Source organism: Phaenicophaeus curvirostris, chromosome 14, assembly GCF_032191515.1.
Source record: "Phaenicophaeus curvirostris isolate KB17595 chromosome 14, BPBGC_Pcur_1.0, whole genome shotgun sequence".
Classification (NCBI taxonomy): Eukaryota; Metazoa; Chordata; class Aves; order Cuculiformes; family Cuculidae; genus Phaenicophaeus; species Phaenicophaeus curvirostris.
This window is the reverse complement of record NC_091405.1, coordinates 6277099-6300211: the sequence shown is the minus strand read 5'-3', so window position 1 is coordinate 6300211 and position 23113 is coordinate 6277099. Positions and strand designations below refer to the sequence as shown.

The 23113-nt window shown below is 44.4% G+C and overlaps 1 protein-coding gene across 1 annotated transcript in view; it reads right to left on the bottom strand.

Moving 5' to 3' along the window:
- AMFR (autocrine motility factor receptor) overlaps positions 1-23113 on the bottom strand; it is a 414702-nt gene that overhangs the window by 6268 nt on the left and 385321 nt on the right. Inside the window, exons 2-13 of the mRNA XM_069868690.1 lie at positions 21723-21898; positions 20665-20757; positions 18502-18666; positions 17611-17763; positions 12875-12915; positions 11959-12091; positions 11257-11390; positions 9543-9653; positions 5849-6039; positions 4123-4226; positions 2020-2154; positions 896-979 (exon numbers count right to left, since the gene is read on the bottom strand). Of these exons, the coding sequence (XP_069724791.1) occupies positions 896-979; positions 2020-2154; positions 4123-4226; positions 5849-6039; positions 9543-9653; positions 11257-11390; positions 11959-12091; positions 12875-12915; positions 17611-17763; positions 18502-18666; positions 20665-20757; positions 21723-21893 (1515 nt within the window). The 5' untranslated portion in view covers positions 21894-21898. The remainder of the gene's footprint in view (positions 1-895; positions 980-2019; positions 2155-4122; positions 4227-5848; positions 6040-9542; positions 9654-11256; positions 11391-11958; positions 12092-12874; positions 12916-17610; positions 17764-18501; positions 18667-20664; positions 20758-21722; positions 21899-23113) is intronic.

Genomic DNA, 23113 nt, shown 5'->3' with positions numbered 1-23113 from the left:
CAGGCTCTTATCAAACACCTGTACACACCTCCACCAACTCTTCTTCAGCCTCAACTGCAGCACGCCACTAAATGAAATGTTTTTCTGTCTTGCAACCCAGTAATGAGGGAGCTGCCACAGTTCACTTTCAGGAGTAACAAGTTTCCTACGTAGGTTTCTAGAGGCTGCAGGGGCAGAAAGTCATACACCTCACAAATTCACTCTCTCTCTAAGCTGGCAGAAAGGGAGGTTCGTAAAACAGAAGCCCTCGTGATTTTGCTGTTACAGTCAGGGAAAATAAAAGTGGGATGAGACCTTACTCTACTGACAGGATAATTTTTTTTTTCTTCCTGTCACAGTTTAGCTAGAACACATTGTTTAAAACAGCCATTAGTGAAGCACAGCAACACCCATTATTGTGCTTTATAAGTCAAACAATTGCTATCTCTTGCTCCTGTTTGTATCCCACTCCATTCACACCAAAGCTTCCCATTGTCTCCCAGTGCTTCCTCCAGGACACAAAAGACTTCTGATACCCAGAAGAGAAGTACTACTCATTTTAAGGGAAGTGTCTGGAGATGTACAGAATGGGAAGAGGAGGGGGAAAACCAAAGCATCCCGCTCTCTATATTCCACAGATGGGCATTCAGCCTAACCAGACACGAACAGACATGATCTTTTTCTGTTCTTCGTGTCACTTGAGAGCGCTTGCCTTCAAGGAGGAAAAAGAAAAGCACACAGATCAGTCCTTGCAGAAGCACTATGCTGAACTCTTACTGCAGTTGCCTGACAGCGTGAGTTCTGGTGTGAAACACGAGGAAGGGCTCCGCCAGCCTGACGCGGAACTGAACAAAATGCACTTATCGGTCCATGCAGCTTCTAATTGTATTTTTCACCCTTTTTTATGGCACTTTACCTGGGTGACAGTTTCAGTATCCTCCTGATCAGTACTGTGCCGCTCCACAGAGCTGTTTAATGCGGGTCTAATGCTATCCACACGCTGAAATGCAAACATCATGGGTTTAATACAGTGTGTGAAAAAGCAAAACAAAAACAAGTGCTTTGAACGCATTCCAACTCTGTTCTCTGCAACGTCATGTGTTATATTCAATTTAGAAACAGATAAGCTAGCAATAAACAGAATGCACTGTGTGAAAGAGAATTCTCTGTGCTTCCCCACGTGCAGACTCCAGATAACAGTCCTATCTGATGTGCACAGAACCAGAATTTAATATTCTTATTAACAGAAACATTGTCCCCAGACTGCTTTACTGAAATTTGTGATCCCTAATTAAGAACAAGGCATCATTTTGCCGACTACTTTCTTTGCAGAAAAGCTTCCTAAGTGGTACAATTCAATTATCTGTCAGCAGAGAAATCAACTGGAAATGTTCTAAAGGCTCTGAACAAGAGTGACCCAGAAGAGCTGCTTTAACTGAGAAAATATTTCTCTCTAGCCTGCCCAGGATATTAATATATTTTTGGTACGTGACTGAATTTACTGCATTTACAGCAATTTAAACAAAGGTAAAACAAATCTCGAGGTTCTTTTGCTAGAATTTGGCACTAAATAACATGTTTGAGACTGCACGGGCAAGCACTCCACACATCCTGCAGTCCAATCACATCAAAAAGTGGCAAGCTATAGGACATGGATGATAGACCCCAACTTTCCTTCATAAAGAAAATACACCGTATTACAAATAGATAACGCTAAAGCACACCCAAGATCCAACTGAATACACTAAAGGCCTTCTAAGAGCCACAGCAAGGAACAGGTAAGTATACCTCAATCATACACCACTGCGAGACATTTCAATTAAGTCAGATGGAGACTTAACACACACTTGGACTGCCAAAACTGGTTTGGCACTTCTGACTGCAACATCTTTATACAGGTAACATCTGAGGAATAATAACTTCATTAAACTAAGCCAGATTCACCAGTGCTTCAACATTCCCCTCATTCCATATGAACAGGCTCAGTTCTATGGCATGTAAGAAAATCAGTCATTTTAGGTGCATGATCTTGCAACTTACCTGTGTGGGGAAAGGCACCTGGATGCGCCCTTCTAAGATGTTGTCAGTGGTGATCTCTGCAGAACGGGTTAGCTGTAGATCTTGTAGAACTAAATGGTAAGGAACCTGAGGGAACATCTCCTGAATCTGATGGGCCTGCAGAAAACAAGGTTTATACAGTAAGTATCAGCAGTGAAAAAAAGTTAGCTGGTAAACCTCTCAGCAGCAAGAGACAAATGCCAAACAGTTCAAAGATGCTCTTTATGATGTGATAACCCAGGCACAGAAAATAAAACAACAGAAAGAAAACCCATGCTGGCACAGACTTACAGGGCAATATTTTGATTCCATTGAAGCCAACAGCAAACTGCAACTCCTATGGAGACACTACATAGTCCCAGAAATTTAGATTCCTGAACAGTGCTTTTAGACGCACAAAGGCTTCAAGAGCCTCCCAACCCTCTCTTTGTGACAGCCTTTTTAACAAAGATCTACACAAAACTCACAAGTGACGGGACGTTAGATCAACACTGAAAAAATAAAATATTGTTTTTCTTTATCCCAGATGGGTTCCAAAATGGTCCCAGTAAGGACAAGTGGAATAAGTTTTAGTAATGTACTCTCTCCAGCCCCACTGTCTACACACTAGTTTAATAGGACTGAAAAGCTCAAGTAAATTAAACTGAACTGCAAGGGAACTGTTATTACTGAATTACTTAAATAATAACCAAATTAAATAGATAAAAGTAGGAGGGCAGACAAAAAAAATGCTTTGAAATCAATCAGGTAGACCTCATTAAATATTAAAATCCATATTTTAACCAATGGTGAAAGTTACAGGGATGGGGAGGAACAACAAAAGAAGGCTGGAAGGAGTTTTGAGAGTAAAGCAAAAACAATGTACCAGCTGACAGTGAATTCAAACGCAAGCAAACCTAACTTTCCCTTGTACTAACCCGGGACAAAAACAACTGATCTAGTATCTCAGCCTCTGGCCTTACCCTTGAAAATCTTCCTTAGGTTTTCATTCAGTAACACAAAGGAGAATTTCACTTATTTTCTACTAAAAATGTGCCATCTATAATAGTTCACTAACCTGAGCTTTTCCATTGAAGTAGGCATTTTAATATAAGTTGCTACTGTGCTTTTAATAACACACAATGGTAAGAAATCAGTACTTATCTTCAACAAAAGCCAATTTATGCCACTGTGTTCAATAAAAGAATAACTAAACTGACCTTAGATTGAGAGTTCCTGCATATTTAAGTAGTAAATCACCTGCCAATACCTTTCTGCTCCCTACATCAGATCCCCTAAAACTGGGCCTTATCCTGTTGAGGCTGAAACAGCAGTGAAGGCTGTGGGAGAGACCTCACATTCAGCAAATTCCATCACTTTTATGGGATACCTCACTGAATACTTATTAACATGCCAGAGGGCATTTTAGGAACTCAAAGGAAACAGCACTTCCCAAATTAAATGAGTTGTATGTTTCATGAGGCTATATCCTTCTCTTTCTGTGTTACATTAGTATTTTTGTATGAAGTCCTCAAAGCTAGAATTCCATCCTCAACACTACTATCATCACCACCAATCAGCAAGAGTTGGCTGTGCTACAGAGCATCCCATCTCAGACTGACAAGACACTCAAGCAGCAAAGGCTATCTTGGAGTTTTGTGTTATTAAAAATAAATAGTAAAATAATCAAAAGCTATAGAATGCGTTTGGTCGTATACCACTTGAGCAACAGCCAAATTCTCCAGTTACAGACTCACACCCTTTGCTACTGCAAGTTGTGAGTGAAGATAAGTAGTGAAAAAAGCTGAACTCGTTGCACTAAGCGAGCTGAGGAAAAAGATTGCTCATCTACACAGAAAGTACACGTATTTTTCTCCCTCATATACCTACCTCTAGGCCTGTACTGTTATGTTTGCACTTTTGAACCAACATATAGCCGTAACTTCACTAAAATAAAGCTTCTCTTCCTCAAAAGAACAGCTTTCATGTAGCACCTAAACACTGTTTTGACTTCCTTCCCTCTGATGTTCTCCATCTACAAGTACTTCTTTCCCTGCCACAACACAAACAGGAAGGCTGAGGTGCAAGCTAGTAAAGCAGACTTACCATAGCATTAAGCTGGGAGTTGCTGGCTTGTGTGATACCGAGGATGTTTGTAGTGTGCATCACTTCTACCGAAAAACTGGGCAGCCAGCTGGCAATTCGAGAGCCTGAGAATAAGGAATGACCAAAGTCAAGCAAGAATACAAACCTCAAAGCAGAAATAATACCTTTACGTGTACTTAACATAAATCTTTGTATCTGCAAAGGTACATATGGGGTTCTGCACCGCAATCCATCCCTGAGGTCTCCAAAAACACACATGGCTGGAGTAAGTCAGCAGCTGCCTGCTCTCTTGAAACACACATAACATAGTGGCTTAAAGCTTTTGAGGGCCAGAAGAAGATCAAGGAAACAACACATTCTTGTTTTCTTGCTTTAATATTCCTATTAAAGGGAAAATTAAAATAACCCAGAGCCAAATTCAGTTCTGTGATACTTTAGTAATTCCACCGATTTGACTAAACCAGGCCAGCTTCTAAACAGTCTGAGCCTGGTCCCAAAATGTGTCAGCTATATCTGCCCAGCAGCACTGAGAAAACGTTACTACAAAGGCACACAGCGTAACCAAAGTGACTGCTGCCATTGCGTGCTTGGGATCAAAAGAGTAGGGCTGGCTCATTCCTCCTTCTGCATTTCCATTGCAATAACCACAGGATTTGCTCTGTGTTGCTTTTCCTCTATGTTCATAGTAATTTTGCAGGTCTCCAAGCCACAGAAGAGCACTGTGGGGGACAGCTATCAAAACAGAGTGGCGCTCTGAATATTAATGCCCTTTGGAGATCTAAACACCCCAAAAGCAGGAGCCATGCAAGAAGGTTAACAGTCAGTCACAGTGTACCTAGAAATGTCTAACCCTTCTCTGCTCATTATTCTCCTCCCACAATCTCCAAAGACTGCAAAACCAGCGCAGACACCGAATGGGTCCCTATGTAAGTTTAAAGTACCTCAACTACATGATGGGAGCACTGCAAGGACAGAGGCCAAAGCTGAGTATTTGCACTAATGAAACCTACTGAGAAGGAACAAGACTGCCACCAAAAATCTGGGAAACTGTGGAAAACAAGCACATGCTGATAACAGCGCTATAAAAAAAGATCTGGAAGATAAGCAACAGAAATTGCCTCTTTCAGAACAAGTTTGTCTGCACACAGAGAACTCATCACTATCTGAAATCACATCTGCTTGGTGAGTGCTTAAGACAACACTGAAAAAAATCACGTAGAACTGCTTCAGTTACACGATCCCTTCTAACAGCAAGGTTCTATAGACTTCTTCACCTAACCAAGCACCACACGTTTCTTGCAAATTGAGCGGCAAACGGATTTTTAACAACCTCACATTAGCTAGGGATAGGGGAAAGATCAACTTTTAGACTGCACCACATAGGTTTTCTTCCTCCTTGACTGTCACTGATTAACCAGCCACCTGGTAACAGAATAAGACACATGAATTTCCCAGTCTGCTGGTCAACATCGCACAAAACGAATAAATGCCAGCAGTAAAATTGTTAACCACGACAAATCAAGTCAAAGGGGGCTCTTGTACAAAATCTTTCAGGAAAGCTCTGGGTAACCTCAGATACACTTATGTGAGCTCTTCCAAAAGAACTATAAGAAACATAAGTAGACACACAGTTTAAAGTTCAATTGAAACACGGAGAGAATTCCCTTTTACAGAAGGCTGTTCCCTTCATTTATCTAAGCAACAGCACCAAATTTGCTTAGCTCACCATCAAAGTGGAAGAAGTGATTGTGCTGGTTCAAGCGTGGTCTGCCTTCTGCCACTGCCACGGGGACCAGGTTCTCATCCAGATTTTCCCTTTGGTGATCCTCCCTCACATGATTGCTGTCAGTGATATTAAGTGACATTCTGCAGGTGGGACAAGATGTATCTTGTTCCAGCCAAGAGCGCAGACATGAGCTGACAAGAAAAGAGTAATATCGTGGTGAGCTTGCAGCATTTTTCCAAGACATCAGTATCGCGAGTACATCAAGCAGCTGTACCATACCCTGTACAGAACAGCAACAAATGCACATGGACTGCTCAGAGATAATTTGTCGTCTGTGCTTGATGAGCTCCTAATGACTCTGACATAGAGTTCTTATTTCTTTCAGCTGAAAACACTCAAGTGTTCATTTTTTATAAGCAAGCATGCAGAATTATCACAAACTGAGCACAGAATCATAGAACAGCTTGGCTTGGAAGGGACCTCAAAACCCATCCATTTCCAAGTCCCCTTGGACACCTCCCACCGGATCAGGGGCTCCAAGCCCATCCAACCTGGCCTCTAACACCTCCAGGGATGGGGCAGCCACCACTGCTCTGGGCAACCTGGGCCAGGGCCTCCCCACCCTCACAGGAAACGTGTTTTCCTAAGATCTCATCTCAATCTCCCCTCTTTCAGCTTAAAATTGTTCCTCCTCGTCCTAACCCTGCATTCCCTGATCAAGAGCCCCTCCCCAGCTTTCCTGGAGCTCTTTTCAGTCCTGGAAGCTGCTCTAAAGTCTCCCAGGAGCCTTCTCTTCTCCAGGCTGAACAACCTCTCTCAGCCTGTCCTCACAGGTGAGGTGCTCCAGCCCTCAGATCATCTTAGTGGCCTCCTTTGGACTCGCTCTAACAGATCCATCAAAACTCTCCAAGTTTGTTGTCCCTCTAGCTCAGAAGAAGCAAGTTTTGCCTGGAAGGGGAAACAAAGCACTTCTCTCCACCCCTGACTGAAAAAGGACAAAAGAAAATGTACAAGCATTTAAGATACAATGACACATTTTCACAATTCTGCCAGTGCGATGTGGCAATGGCACCTCCAAAGCTTTTCAAATATCTTTTCAAAATTATCAGTACTCAAATCACCACCAAAGTGAGCACCACTCTGGGAAGTCCAGGTTGGATGAGGCTTTGAGCAACCTGATCCAGTGGAAGGTGTGTCTGCCAATGGCAGTGGTTTGGAACTAGAGGGGCCTAAAGGTCCTTTCCAAACTAATACTAAGCAGCGCTGTGCCATTACAATGTTTACTGAATTCTGAACATTTTCTGCCTTACAGAAAGCGAGAAGTGTTTGAAATGCAGGTTTAAACACTCACAGCTGTGCCTACTTTTTGATTCAGACTGATATGACCCAGTCACAGTATTTGTTAGCACATTAAATCTAATTTTCAGTGTGGAAGAACTGAATTTCACAGAACTGAACACATCGCAGTGTTACACACTTGCACAGTAGGGGCTTTTTTTCCAGCAGAAGCTCTCAAAACACTTTAGAAAGGTAGAGATAGAGAAAAGATCAAAGCAATTCGTTTCCTAAATTGCATATCAGCAAACAAAGTAAAGGAACAGATCACAGGTTTGGGCTGACAGAGCAAGAAAATAGCCCTCATCGCAGGACTACGCAAAGTCAATGATACCAGCACTCTGCACAATTCCCGAAGCTGCATCATGCAGACTTATTACCAAAGTGTTTTTCATCACATTTAAACAGAGTGATACGCAGCATTCAGAAATTAGTGATGGGTTTCCCAGAAACAACCAAAGCACTACAATAAAAATCTACCATCTTCCACCACCTCAGTCATCGTCACAGCCAGCACGTTGGCATCACCAGTGCTGTCCAACTTCGTGTCCATTGTCACAGGAAAACCACCCTGCACACAGCCAGCTCAAACTTCTGCTACAGTCATACTCAAAAGGACACCTGTGCAGCACCCAGAGGGACAGAAGCTACCAGCACATTGCTGCTCCTTAACGGCTCAGCCACCGAGATGCTGGAATGGACACAAACCCCTTTCAGCTGGCACCAGCAACAACCCCTAAAGGCCTGCAGCAAGCTGGCCATGGTTATACCCATCCGGTACTGCACAGGGAGAAGGACTCAGCCTCCTACAGCACCTTAGCAGAAGGAGGACTGACAACAGGTCAAGGCTGGCAACATTTCAGAGCAACAACTCTTGGAAGTGACTGCTTCCTAGAAGACAGAGTTTCAACAGAGACTAAAAATTCAGACTCCCACTCTCATTAAATTTCCTTAACATTTAGGCAAAGTGTTGACCTCAGCAGTGTGATTCTTCCCTGACGTCTCTCTAGTTCAAATAAATGGCTATGAAAAAAATCCCATGTCACTGAGAATGGACACCATGTTTAGCCTGTTGGCAAAATCACCAGGCTTTTCTGAGGAGAGAAACCCTGTAAATAGGCTTATTAATTACAACTGGGTTTCTACGCAAACTTAAGTCATCCACTGCAACATATTCCCTCCCTAAATGCACCAAGGAGGTTAAGTGTAACTTAGCCTTAGAGAAAATACAAAAGGACTCTTTTAAACACAGAGAAAACGGCTTCCTGAAGAGAAGACCCTGGGCTTCTCAAGTGCTCAGTAGGTGATTAAATATTCATATGATTCAGTAGCACTGGAAGAGAAGTTTCTGCTACAGAGGCACATTATCTCATTAGAGACTTCTCGGAACACAGATAAATATTTATGGCAAGGTTTGTCATAAATGACAACAAATTAGCACACGGATTATAACCTCTGGTTTGACAGTTCCCAGAATAGTAAAAAGCTGTTTGCAGAAAGTAACTTGCTTATATGACACCGCAGAGATGATTTAACAGACCATGCACGGTAATCACGTGGCATTTCAGAAACTTCTGGTTTCTCCTCTATCTCCTCTCATTTTTAAGCACATGCATGAAAATGTAAGCACTGCTATCAAAGATCTAAGACAAGGCACATCTAGCTCAGGTCACTGTCTCCATGAGCTACTGTTCACTACCGAGTGAGTGTAAGAAACATCATACAGGGCGATCCTTTGCCCACGAGTCTCCCAGTTCCAGCTACCATCTGCTTAGGGACCTCTTTGGCTGATTTAGTTAATCTCTTGTACAGCCCTGATGGACTCATCCTCCCCATGAAATCATACAGTTGGGCCTGGCCTCCACAACTGCTCTGGAGGATGCATCACCACACAAGGATGCACCATATAAAAGTATTCCCTGTTTTCTCTTTAAATATCTGAAGGGTACTTAAGGATCTAAGTCCAATTTTTCTTCCACACCTGAAAATCAATACACCCTCATGGTAGAGGTGATGCATAGGATAAAGTAAAGGGGAAAAACAGCGTGTTCTACCAAGCAGCTACACAGCAAGGCAGAGCACAGACTTGCAATTGAGATATCATAACAACACTATCTACCCATTAGCTGATAAGATTCACACTCTTAGTTTGGAGGAAGAAGAATGCACCAGGTGAAACAACTCAAACATCCAAATGACTGAAGCGAACATGACTTGTTCTTTGCTATTAGAAGCAGACCACAATGGCCCAGGCAGGAAGCATTCACAGCTTCGTTGATAGTCTGTTATTTGTCACGCTGCTGTAACTTTCAGACATGCCCATATATCCCTTCCACCCCCTCCAGTGCCAGAAACGTACTTGTGGAAGAGGTGGCCGCAAGGGAGTTTACGTGCGGATTGCATGGAGTCCCAGCAAATGGCACAATCATCATTATTGACTGCTAGCTCCTCGGGTGTCGCAACTGCAAACCTACAAAGAAGAAAATGGGAGAGACAGAAGTTGTGACTACACCAGCCCAGTACGGTCTCCTGTCCAGAGAATTCTTCACTGACAAAACCTTATCCTCCACATTAACTTTTCCAAGGGAGAGGGGTGCCAGCAGATTTGCTGGTTTTTTTCCCCAGAACATAGATTCGTATTGCAAAGGAGGACGGACACACAGAGCCCTGCCATGCCTTCTCACAGGCACATTTTTTGCACTTGACTACAAACACCCTAAGTGCAAAAAGCTTTGACGTAGTGTCGTCCAAGAAGCATGATCATTAAGTCAAGAACCTCAAGTCAGAATCTGTATAGATTTGGTTTATGTCATTTTTCTAAATGAGTTTTAATAGCTGTACATATTAAGATGTCTTCTTGGGATCATAAGAATTTAAGTCTGACTAACTTTGACATCAGATTTTGCCAGCCCCCTTCAATATCTTTTTGAACTACAGCATCACGCTACTGGCCAGTACCGGACAATAAACAGATGAGTGATATAACAACATTTCACAGCACTGCTCCCATGGAATATACCTGAAAAACAACTACACAAAGACAGGGAGCTCACTGCCATTGGCAGCTTCAAGAGGAAGCCAGAATGTGGTTCTTCCAGAACAATCAGAATGATAAAAACACACAAAGTCGCTCAGACACTTGCAACTCAAACAGCTTTGTGAGCAGCTTAAAAGGGTTTAGCAGCTGCATCTTACTAAAAAAAAAAAAAGCAGTGTGAATGAACTTTGATATGTAGCTCTTAACTTGATTTTACAGCCATTAAATGATTTTTCACAAGGAAAACCTTGGGAATTTCTAAAGAAACCAGTCTTCTCCCTCTGGACTACAGCAGCAGGCACAAGAGACAGCCAAACCTACAGAAGTTCAACAACAAAAATGGTACAGCAATGTACAGAAAGAGTAAAACCCTGTTGCCCTTAAAATGACTAAGGACATAGCTGAGTGATGAAAATATTGGATCAGAGATGCAGTAGTACCTGGTACGATACTAGGTCTCAGCGGACCTCTCGATTTCTCTGTATTGCCTCAGTACAGAGGGATGGACTAAAGCAGTCGAGCTGTGAGCACCGTGGGATTTCACGTATAGGCTTCAGGTTTAATAAATACATCCTTAAAGCTGAGCAGGTTTTAATTTATATTTTTTCTTTTATTTCAGGCAGTAAATGACTAGTACGGCCTAATGAAATTAAAAGCATTTATTTCTATCACAGCCAAACCCAGTGTTTAAAAACTGAATCAGGCAGAGCTCTGCAGAGCGCACGTCACTCCAACAGGGTGTACACAGGAGAAGAAATACCGGACAGGGGAGTTCCCTTGTTGCCAGCAATACTACTATTAGAAAGTCAATCCTGCATTTCTGTTTAAACCAGAAAGGGTGCCCCCACTAACAAATAAAATGCAAAAAGCACACTCTACAAGTGTAAAAACTTAAGACCTGGATTTGCAAGATGCCATCTCCCCAGCTTACACCGTGCCATTGTGTATCAAAGGAACATAAAAGAACCACAACTTCTCAATCAGGATCCTCCGACCAAGGTCCACATCTAGATCTAGGAGCAAATAAGAGACTCACCTGGCTTCCATGTTTCCAACCACACGCAGATAGTTCTTGTGCCGCCGAATTCTTCGTTGAACCTCATGAAATAGGTAGCGCAACTGCATAAAAATCACCAGGCTCGCCATTGACAACCAGATATTGCCAAACAGCTTTGGAAAAAAGACAGGATGCTGATTAGAAACAAACACCATGGGAACCAAAAGGCAGCCACAAGATACTGAATCGGGTCTTAAGAGAAAGAGAAATCAAGAAATGAGCAGTGAAGGATTTTTCTTGTTTTGAGACCATTCAGAATAACCACAAACATTCAGAGGTATCGCTACTCATTACATCCTCAGATAAAACTTAAGCAGCACGGCATGGATAATGATATAAAGTGTATTCAGACCTGTTTGGCTTAATGTCCAAAATAATTCAATGTTCAAAAATAATTCAATCTAATATTACTCAATGACAAAGCTAATTAAAGACCTAATAAATAGATAATTACACAGTAGTTAAATCTCCGTAACAAAGATGTTTGTGAGGCCTCCAATTACATAGGAGGAGAGAATGCTAAACCCCCCACACTACATCCCCCTCTCTAAATGAAGAGCCTCTCTGTAATATATGGTTCATAAAACAAGCAAAGAAAAAAAATATACAAAATACATATACACAGCAGCCCCTATTTTAAGGCCAGTCTGTTGGCTCAGCACTAAGTCCAGTATTTCATACCAGCATGTGAATATGATGCATCAAGTCCAGTGAAAGCAAGGTTAGCTCCATGACAAAATCTGTGTAGTAGACATAAGTGCCTTTGCCCTCCCACATTCCTTCATGGTTGAGATCCCAGAGATGAATTATATATCTGCAAGAATAGGGAAATCAACATTATTCTGTCTTTTTGGTTAAACAGTATCTCTAGCATTCCAACTATTTTATCCATTTTTCAAACAACTGGATATGGATTCTTTGCCTTCCTGAGCCCACACTCTGTGCCTTCCTGGGGAACTTTTTATTTTAATGCTACTGGTTTCAAACAGCAACGTTTTAAAAAGGCAAAAAGCAATCAAAGCGTAGCCCACAGTGCCATTATAGACACCATCAGCTGACACCAAAGAGCTAGCATTTGCATAAAACTCCCGCACATACCAAAAGTGAGTGTTCGGATTACAGTAACCACAGACTTTTTCAGCACGTGAGGGTTTTTGCAGCTGAGGCACCACAGCTTGGTGACAGACCTGCAATGCCAGTCGTGACTGGCATTGTCTGGCAAAGTTTCTGTGCTACATGTCCTGTCCTACATATGCAAATACACATGCATTACGGATATGCAATGTTACTTTTTCCAAGTTCTAGAAACTGAGATCTTGAAAGAAACCCAGTAGGATGGCATTCTGTATCATTTATCAACCATCACAGAGCACACCAATCCATTTTAATTCATGCCTCAAGCTATCAGCACCCACTAAGGCTATCTGTGCATTGCAGAACTCATGCTTCAAAATAGTACAGGCTAAAGTTAACCACCTTTGCTCATCTCCAAACATACATTTGCAATTTAACAAGGTAACTACATACAACTCTTAAATCAACACGCTATATGCACTACCTTCTTTGATAACCATCTCGCAAAACATAAGCTACTCACCGTAAAATCACATGAGCAGTTCTGACAGTCACCAGCAGAGACTGTGAAAAAAGTGGAAAAACAGAAAAGATGTGTTAACAACATTCTGGCAGAGACAGTGGTCCAGAGGCAAGAGCTAAAGGGCTAAAAAAAAACCACTTTTATTGCAGCTTAACAAGTTCCTGTGAACCAGCAGTCACTATAGATGACTGTGGGCACAACACACCTGTGACAAACACGAAGCTTATCAAGAGATAAGGAAGAAATTGTTCTCAAACACGATGTTCATGCAACATCAGCATCACCGCTGTTAAGTCTCACTTTTTCCCCTCACTGTACAGGGCATACTACTTTTTTCAATTCTTATCACCGATCAGTGACCGTTGAGACCACAATCCCACCGCCTACCTTCAACTGCTCAAGAAAAACCTGAAGAACCAAACAGCAGCAGGAACTGAGGAAGAACCACCAAAGTGCTTTCAGATGTTTTTTCCCCTTTGCTGAGACGTCAACGCTGCAGAAGTAACTTCCCCTCTTTAATAACGCTTACCTCTCCAGGCAAAGTTCAGAGGAAAACTGAGTTTATCGGACAGCATGAGCAGATCAGGAGTGCAAAGACACCCACCAGCAAGGTCTGTTTCCAGAATAACTAACCACATTTCCATGGGCTCTTGTCATCCAAGAAATATGGCTCCACCACCTCTCTCTAAACTGTCAGGCCCACAGTGCCCTGTCCCTTTGTTGTCTCCTTCCAGGGAAATAAAATAGGACAGGACAAACTCCCTTCTGAGACTGCCCACACCACGCTGCCTTCAGCAACAGTCACCAAAATGCAGGGGATTTGTAACAAGCAACTGAAACCATTTCTGTAGGACTGGTCTGGTGGCGTGCCCCCAGTGTAAGTGTTAAAAACAGTACAGAACGATTATCAAAACCACCAATTTCCCAATACAGCAATGAAACACTTGGTTTCAATATTTTTCCCATCTGCAAAAAGCACTTCCGTGCATATTTAATCCATCACAGTGTCCAAGATATCTGCCAACTGTTTACTAGCTGGCTTTAAAATAAATGTTCCTGTGACTATTTAAACCTCAGTGCAACCTTTTATCCAAATAAAGGCACAGGGTAAGACAAACACATCATTCAAACAGCACAAGAAAAAGTCAAGAAGGTAACAGCAAGTCACCTAGCAAAGCACGTTGTTCTCATCACAAACATTTTTGTTAGGAAAGTTATGTTAGCACAGTAGCTGCTCCTACAAGACCCTCTCCTGTCACCTGTGACCCTGCACGTGGGTACCAGAAAGAGACTGGACCTTGCTCACACATGGCTTTTTTTTGCTAGGGAGAAACTTTGCACAGACCACAGAGAAAAAGCAGATCCGTCCAAATTCTCACTGCGCAAATGGTGAAGCAGAAGGATTATCCGAGCTGCTGGATGGATGCTCCACAGAGCACAAATTTGTGTCAAACCAGTACATATGGCGTAGAGTGCCTGATGAGGGAGACATATGTTGGCAGGGGTCTTAAGAGCCCAGTCTTTACAACTTACAAGAAGTTAAAATATGCCAGCACTCGGCATCTGTGGCATTTCAATGCTTCCCTTTCATTCACTATTGTGTTGCCAAGATGTTATGCATACTGGTTAGTGCTGAGGCAGCAATAGCATCAAAATTAAAAGGACAAGTAATGGCAGATTGAGTCAAGATTAGACATCAGGAAAAACTTCTTCACTGAAAGGGTTCTCATGCACTGGCAGAGGCTGCCCAGGTAGGTGATTGAGTCCCCACCCCTGGAGGTGTTTAAAAGACGGGTAGATGAAGTGCTTAGGGATATGATTTAGTAGTAGACAGGTATGGTTGGACTTGATGATCTCAAAGGTCTTTTTCAACCTAGGGATTCTATGATTCTACGAAGGCACTGGTCTCTGGTTCCTCCTCTGCTTCCAGAAATGCACTTCAGCCTTCTGCCACGAGAAGTACTTTGCAGAAAATACACTACTGCATCACAAGTTACACAACTCTGATCTGAGGTTCTAAACGTCCAGCAGGACATTTTTAGTCCTGACACCTCAAAAGCTCTTGCTCTGCTCCACTACACACACACACTTATTCCCCAGGGACTCTGTGACGCTGGCAGTCACAAGTCACGTAGGTTAGCACATGACTGGAAGACACTGAAGCCCTAGGATAAAAGGGATGCAGCATCAGAACCTACAGAAGAAAATACACTGTTATCTGTGAGGTACAACTCTAAGATTTGAGTATCGTTATCATTATGCACCTTAACTGAGCTGCATGGAACAGGATCAGAGCGCAGCTGCTATAGGAATGGAGTAACTCCTTCTTACAACAAAAAAGGTGCAAACTGGACATCACTTGCTAAACTATAATACTGGAATACCATACATTAAGGCAAAAAAACTTAATGTTTACTCAAAAATGCAGACTGTCCTTATTCAATACAACCTTCTCTGGGCATTTGCACATTTCACATCCACCCTTTGCAGGAAAGAAAATCACAGAATGATAGAATGGTTTGCATTGGAAGGGACCTTAAAGCCCATCCGGTTCCAATCCCCCTGCCATGGGCAGGGACACCCCTCGCTGGATCAGGGGCTCAAAGCCCCATCCAGCCTGGCCTAGAACACTTCCAGTAGCCATGACTTCTCTGGGCAACCTGGGCCAGTGCCTCACCACCCTGGAAATGGTGCATATAACTGGACCCAGACGTACTAGTCTTCCTAGTGCTAAGTAAAGGAGATTATGTTCTCCATATGCTGACAAACTACACAGAACAAGGGTAAGCCTAACTAAAACCCAAGAAAAACATCCGTATTGCTCCATTGAACACCCCAAGGCATCAAGCTAAATCAATGTTTGCGTAACCAGGAGAGAGATGAAAAGCTTAATGGAACTTAATGTAATTAAATACACGCTAATGGAATACACTTGGCAGGGTCCCTCTCGAACAGCATCACACAAGTCACCACCAGGAAAACATTTCAGTCTGCAAGACTTAGGGCTTTTTGCTAAGAACTTGAGTACTGCCACGAGGTGTCACTGCTCATGCCTGCACGGGAAGAAACCTAAATGTTTTATTCCACTTACAAGTGCTGGGTATTCAAATCAAAGAAACTACTTGTGGTCACCCAACCCACAAAGGGCCTGTTTAAAAGGTTCAGGAAAGGGCAAGATACTCGACATTCTCAGGTGAGGAAAGATTAAACAAACTAGTACTCTTTGGCTTGGAAGGAAACTCAGAAAGGGAACCAGAGAATGATTTGGAAACATCCCAAATTGTTCAAAGAAGAATAAAGAGGGAATGATTCTTTGTGGCTTTTCACTGTATTAAGTGATAGCCAGGGGAATTATCAGATAGACGATTCCAAACAACTGAAAGCTCTTTTGTGCACACAAAGCTGAATTAAGATGTGGAATTTGTTGCCTTTGAATATTTGGAGGCCAAAGTATACACAAGTTCAATAAAACATCAGACAACTTTCTAGAGCCCATCTCAGGCTATCAAACCCCACAGGCTTGTACAAGTCTCAGCACAGGAATGTCCTCAAATGCCAGCTGCTGCAAACAAGGGTAGGAGACCCCTTCCTATAGAGTAGAACTTTTCCTATTCCCTACAAACCAGTAGCACAGCAGGCTGCACGGATCCATGGCTTGGTGGAGGACCGTACGCTTACGCTCGCTGAGCCACTCCTCTGTTTATATTATGGAAGTAAACAGCTGGGTCCAATCCTGCAGCCTGAAACAGGTAAGAGCCAGAGGGCGCAGCGCTAGTGAGGCAAACTGATAAACCTGGCACAAGGCCAATGCATCCTCCTGCCAAGCCAAGATAAGAGACACGCCACCACCAAGACCCCACCTGTTAGAGACACTGTCAAATCTTCAATACACTTCCACCGCATAATTACAAATCTGACCTGGCATATTCTCACATTTTGTAAAAGTAAGCTGACATATTAAATAAACTGTGGTGTGACCAGCATCATATTCTCCTAGTGTCAGCTGACTGTTCTCTTTCCTCCTCACTAACTCCAAGACTGAATTCTAGACAGGAGAATTAAAAAAAACTGCATGCTACTTGATATCCAAGCTAGGGATCTGCTAACACAACCTGCAGTTATACTGGTTACCTCCTCTTTGTTTAAGATCATTGCTTTGTCAGGTAGAGCACAACAACCCACCACAACATCAAAACCATATGATGTTTACTCCACACTGCCAAGGGTTCAGGAGCACACAAACATGAGTCGCTCATCTCAGTTGAGATGCAGCTCTTTGCACAAACATAAGCAAATCCCACAAGCATGCCTTAAGGAAAGGATGTTAGTTTCATTCCTTTTTGGGAGGAATTAAATAGAAAATACAACCCCAAAGGAACAGGCTGAGGTGTGCATTACACTTTCACACGCTCTCTCCAGCAGTCTAACCCTTCCTCCAGTGCTCATGAAGCACAACCATTATTCTTTCATAGGCTGCCTTGTGATTTCAGCATCACCTTACGGATTTATCCACTCATTCTCTTCTTCAGACAAATATTTTTTTGCAGGCTTAAACTCTAAGGAGAGAAAGCATGCAGATCAGGCAACTACTCTAAAACAGGGGAGAGCTTGTTTGCATCTTCAGAGCTTTTTCATTGTGGGAAAACTAAAAGAAAACCCACCTGCAGGCCAAGATACCCCGAAGTGAGGGGTGAAAAGCAAAGCACAAACTACGATACGTAGGAAGGAAGTCTCACCTCTGCTGCCATGAAAGCCAAGGTGTGCATGCCATGAGTGTATCCAATAACACCGCAGACAACGGCTAATCCGCAGCAGGAGAGGAGCATGGCGATGAGCAGGGTCAGGACTCTAATGTGGCTGCTCATGGGCGTGGTAGGAGAAAAGGAAAGCTGCAACACAAATGCATAAACACACAGCAGATTTAAAGGAGTCCTTCGGACTTCCTGCCTTCCAAAGTTACCAAACAAGCTCTCATTCAGGACAATCTCTTGCTTTCTAGAATAAAACTCATTTTACAACCTCAACCATGCGATGCAGTAATGAGTGACACAGAATAAAACTAAAACAATGCACCAGCCCAAAGTCTTGTGCATGTATTTCAGTATCGGAGTTGGCAGCGTGAGATTTGCACTTGGGCTCCATGATCTTTAAGGCCTTTTGCAACCTAAACGGTTCTTTAAAACTGGGATACGGCTTATGCAGAAAGTTGAACTGTGCATTGTAAAGACACTGGCAGTTGACATTTGGTGGATGTAAACGAGCTTGAAGCCTGAGCAGAGAACCCAGAGAAATAGGCCTTACGGACCAATGCCAAAGGGCACCAGTCTAAGGGACGTTCTGTTGTCAAGAGTTCTGCACTAAGGAGAGCTACAAAGACATCTCACGGAGTTACGTAATAACTGCAGGGAGAATTTATCAAAGAAAATAAGTATCTTCAGCTCCGTTTGTCTGACGGGAAAACTGAGGGAGCAAGATTGACACTTTAAAGCAAATATTCAAAGCTGCTGGGAGGTGCACATGTTCAGCACCGCTGGGTGGGGAAAAGGTCTAAATGATTTGTTTGTAACCCATCGTGAGCCAGTGCCTGAACCAGAAAAAGAATTTGCATGTCCCTTATCAAAACTTACATATTCAAAGCGATCCTTGCAGAGCTGAACCATAAGATGAAGAAACACGAGGCCAGAGAACCAGAGACACCACATCACCACTTCTTCCACTGTCTGAACATTCAGCACACCAAAAATGAAGATGAACTTGTAGAAAATGAAATTCCAGAACTTATCCTTGAGATGCTGTAAAGGAAGACATTTTGTTACTGTAGCGACAATCCGCATGCAAGGGAGAGAAGGAAGGGAAAAGAGAAAGAGAAAAACAATGATGGAATTAGAAATGCGATAACACATTAGCAAAACCCTGCTGCATACACATCTTGAATAGTATTTGTTACCCTGCACTTAAAAAGCACAATGACTAGAGCGAGGAACAGGACAAATAAGCAATTATTCCCACACACTCAAGCAGTACGAAAGAAACAATCTGATGGTCTCAAGTAGCAGAGAGCAAGCCAGCTTGTTGGGGATAAAATAATTCATGAAATAAAATGTTTTGTTAAAGAACAGAATTAAATCACCAGGTGTTTAGTTAAGACAGGCCCAGAATTCCTTCATGATGCTGCCATTTCTGGCTCACCAACACTAATAACCAGCTTTCCTTTACAGGAGAACTGAAGCACACTCCCACTGTCCAAATGCAAATGAAGCCACACTGACTGCTTTTTGCTTCAGTTTTTAAGAGGGTAGAGAAAATCCTGGAAACTATCACTGGTTAAAATTCCACATCCTTATAGTCAACACAGACTGGAAAGAAAATCTGGCCCAATGCAGTCTGAGAGTGCTTTGTTTTTAATAAATACACCTCTCTCAGAGGAACTACAGATGGGAATCTTTAACACAAAAGCCTCTGAGAGATCCACGGCTATTTATGAAGTTTTACGTGCATCGCTTCTGCATGTCACGAAGCCTTATTTTTGCTAAGAACTACACTTACACACTTCTCTAAAAAACATATGAACATGCTTCAAATCACTGCCACTGCATTTACCAAAGCAAATTATGCATGCGTCTTTCTTTAAAAAAAAAATATATGCAGATACTATTCAAACCACTGCGGCTGCTTTTATCTTCTGCAGGATCCTGGTTTTAAAAAGTCTGGACTTTAGTAGTCCTCTTGCTAAACTTTTACAAACTTTCTCACCCAGACCAAGAGCAGAACTAAACAGCTTGACTTCGCAGCCCTGCACTTCCTCCTTCCTCTGGGCACGCGCCTGCCTGCTCCCTCTTAAACCAGAGGGCAGATAAACCATCCACTCAACATCTGAGGATGGGAAGCGCTTCTCCAGCAATCACAGCACAAAACAAGGTACAAGAGGGAACTCAGCCTGCTGGTGCTGAAAAGTAACCACAAAACGCAATGGAGAAACGCTGCCAAACGCAAACAGAATAAAAAAGAACATGTAAATATTCTGAAATGAGAGGACTCTTGAAAGATTTCTGACAAAGTTTATTAAGAAAGCAGGATTTTCAAGCTGATGACTTATAACACACAGTAGAAAGGAAAAAGAAAAGTTCCCTGGAAGCTGGTGGCTGTGGATATCCTATCAAACTGTAAAGGGTTTATCTGGCAGATTGTTCTCTGTATGGTTTTATTGGACAACACTTTCAAAAGCAGTAAGTACATAGAATCATAGAATAGTTTGGGTTGAAAGGGACCTTAAAGGTCATCCAGTTCCTACCCCCTGCCACAGGCAGGGACACCTCCCACTCGATCAGGCTGCCCAAGCCCCATCCAACCTGGCTTTGAACCCCTCCAGGGATGGGGCAGCCACCACTGCTCTGGGCAACCTGGGCCAGGGCCTCCCGACTCTCATAGCAAAGAAATTCTTCCTTAGGTCTAGCCTAAATCTGCCCCTCTCCAATATATACCCACTGCCCTGAGTCCCATCACTCCAAGCCTTTGCAAACAGTCCCCCCCCCAGCTTTCCTGTAGTCCCTTTTAGGTACTGGAAGGTCACTATAAGGTCTCCTCGGAGCCTTCTCTTCTCCAGGCTGAACAACCCCAACTCTCACAGTCTGTCCTTGTATGGGAGGTGCTCCAGCCCAGTGCAAGCGGTAAGATTTAAATTGTTCTAAAATTCACTTTTCTCGTGTACTTTCGAGCAATTCCATACAGAAAACTGCACCAAGAAATTATGCCACACCACAGATATCCAAGGGAACAAACAGCTGTCCTACCTGCCTCTCGCTGACACGAAGAGGACCGAACACCATATACTGGATCAGCTTAGCAACCAACATCAGAAAACAGCAGGCAGTGTTCACCAATACCTGTAAAGAAACGTTAAGAGTCAGGGACAAATACTTTTGCCCTATTTAGAACATAAAAGGGAGTGAAAGGGAAAGAATGAGTTTAACAAAACCAACCATTGTTCACAGGAGAGTTTTAGCTGCCTTTTTTTTTTGGAGGGGGGGTGATATTTAAGCCTGGCCTCTTCCAAGAGATGCACAGTAGCTGATAAGTCACTTGACTTTTTGTTAGAAACACTAACGGGGTCGCTTTTCTGCACCAGCGCGTCCAACAAACAAACCTGCCTCTTCATGATAGATTTTTCTTTTATATGTAGATTAGGAAATCTTATCACAAAGAAAGGAAGCATCAGCGCAAGGACAGGGATCTGAGAGAGGGAATCCAGAAGGGGCCACAGAGATGATCTGAGGGCTGGAGCACCTCCCGTAGGAGGACAGGCTGGGAGAGACGGGGTTGTTTAGGCTGAAGAAGAGAAGACTGTGGGGAAAACTTTGAGCAGCTTCCAGGACTGACAGGACCACGGCATTGGTGATGCCACCTAGAAAGAAAACACGCTCCCCTTTCCTCCTGCCTTCTCCATCTACAGCGTTTCATGTGCGGGATGGGCAAAAGGAAAAGACTCTGCAGCGGTTTCACAGTCCTCAAAGGGGGAAAAGCAGGGCGTAGGGCTCAGGAAGGACATGGAGCCGTGGGAGTGAGTCCAGAGGCCACGGAGACGATCCCAGGGCTGGAAAACCTCCCCGAACAGGCTGAGAGAGCAGGGCTTGAGAAGAGAAGGCAGCGGGGAGCCCTCCGAGCGGCTTCCAGCGCCCGAAGGGGCCGCAGGGAAAGGCGGGGAGGGATTTTTGAGCGGGGAGCGGCGGGGACGGGGCGAGGGGAAAGGGTTTTGAGGCGCAAGAGGCGGAGGTGAGGTCAGCGGGAGGACCGCCGGGCTGTGCGGGCGGGGAGGCCCGGGCAGGCCGGGCTGCGCCCCCGCCGCGCTCACCCAGACGCAGAGGCTGTCGGCGAGGAGGAAGGCGGCCACGTCCCGGGCGGCGGGGCTGGGGCCGAGCCCGCGGCGGGCGCCCAGCGCGGCCCCCAGCAGGGCCAGCCCGCTCAGCGCCGCGTAGGTGCGCAGGCTGGGCCAGGGCAGGCGCTCCAGGAACAGCAGCGGCATGGCGGACAGGGCAGCGCCCGCCCCGAGCCCAGCGCCGGGCAGCCCGCCCCGGCACCGCCCCCGGACCGCCCTCACAGCCCCGGGACCGCCCTCACAGCCCCGGGACCGCCCCGGGACCGCCCCTGCAGCTCTGAGACCGCCTCGAGACCGCCCCCACCGCCCCACATAGAACCACAGAATCATCAGGTTGGAAAAGGCCCACAGGATCATCGAGTCCAACCGTTCCCATCAATCACTAACCCATGTCCCTCAGCACCTCATCCACCCATCCCTTAAACACCTTCAGGGAAGGTGACTCAACCCCCTCCCTGGGCAGCTGTTCCAGTGCCCAATGACCCTTTCTGTGAAAAAGTTTTTCCTGATGTCCAGCCTGAACCTCCCCTGGTGGAGCTTGAGGCCATTCCCTCTCGTCCTGTCCCCTGTCACTTGGGAGAAGAGCCCAGCTCCCTCCTCTCCACAACCTCCTTTCAGGTAGTTGGAGAGAGCAATGAGGTCTCCCCTCAGCCTCCTCTTCTCCAGGCTAAACACCCCCAGCTCTCTCAGCCGCTCCTCTTCTTCTCCAGCCCCCTCACCACCTTTGTTGCTCTTCTCTGGACTCGCTCCAGAGCCTCAACATCCTTCTTGTGGTGAGGGGCCCAGAACTGAACACAGGATTTGAGAAGCGGTCTCACCAGTGCCGAGTCCAGAGGGAGAATAACCTCCCTGGACCTGCTGGTCACAGTGTCAGCTCCTCAAGGTGCTGTCATTGTTTAGCCTGTGAGGCCGTGTTGCTCTCTACAGCTACCTGAAAGGAGGTTCATAGAATAGTTTGGGTTGGAAGGGAGCCTGAAGATCATCTAGTTCCAGCCCCACTGCCACAGGCAGGGACACCTCCCACTAGATCATAGAATCACCAGGTTGGAAAAGACCCACCAGATCATCAAGTCCAACCATTCCCATCAATCACTAAACCATGACCCTCAGCACCTCATCCACCTGTCCCTTAAACACCTCCAGGGAAGGTGACTCAACCACCTCCCTGGGGAGCCTGTTCCAGCGCCCAATGACCCTTTCCATGAAATATTTTTTCCTGATGTTAAACTTGGACCTCCCCTGGAAGCTGCTCTAAGGTCTCCTCAGAGCCTTCTCATCTCCAAGCTGAACAACCCCAACTCTCTCAGCCTGTTCTCACACGGGAGGTGCTCCAGCCCTGAGATCGTCTTTGTAGCCTCCTCTGGACC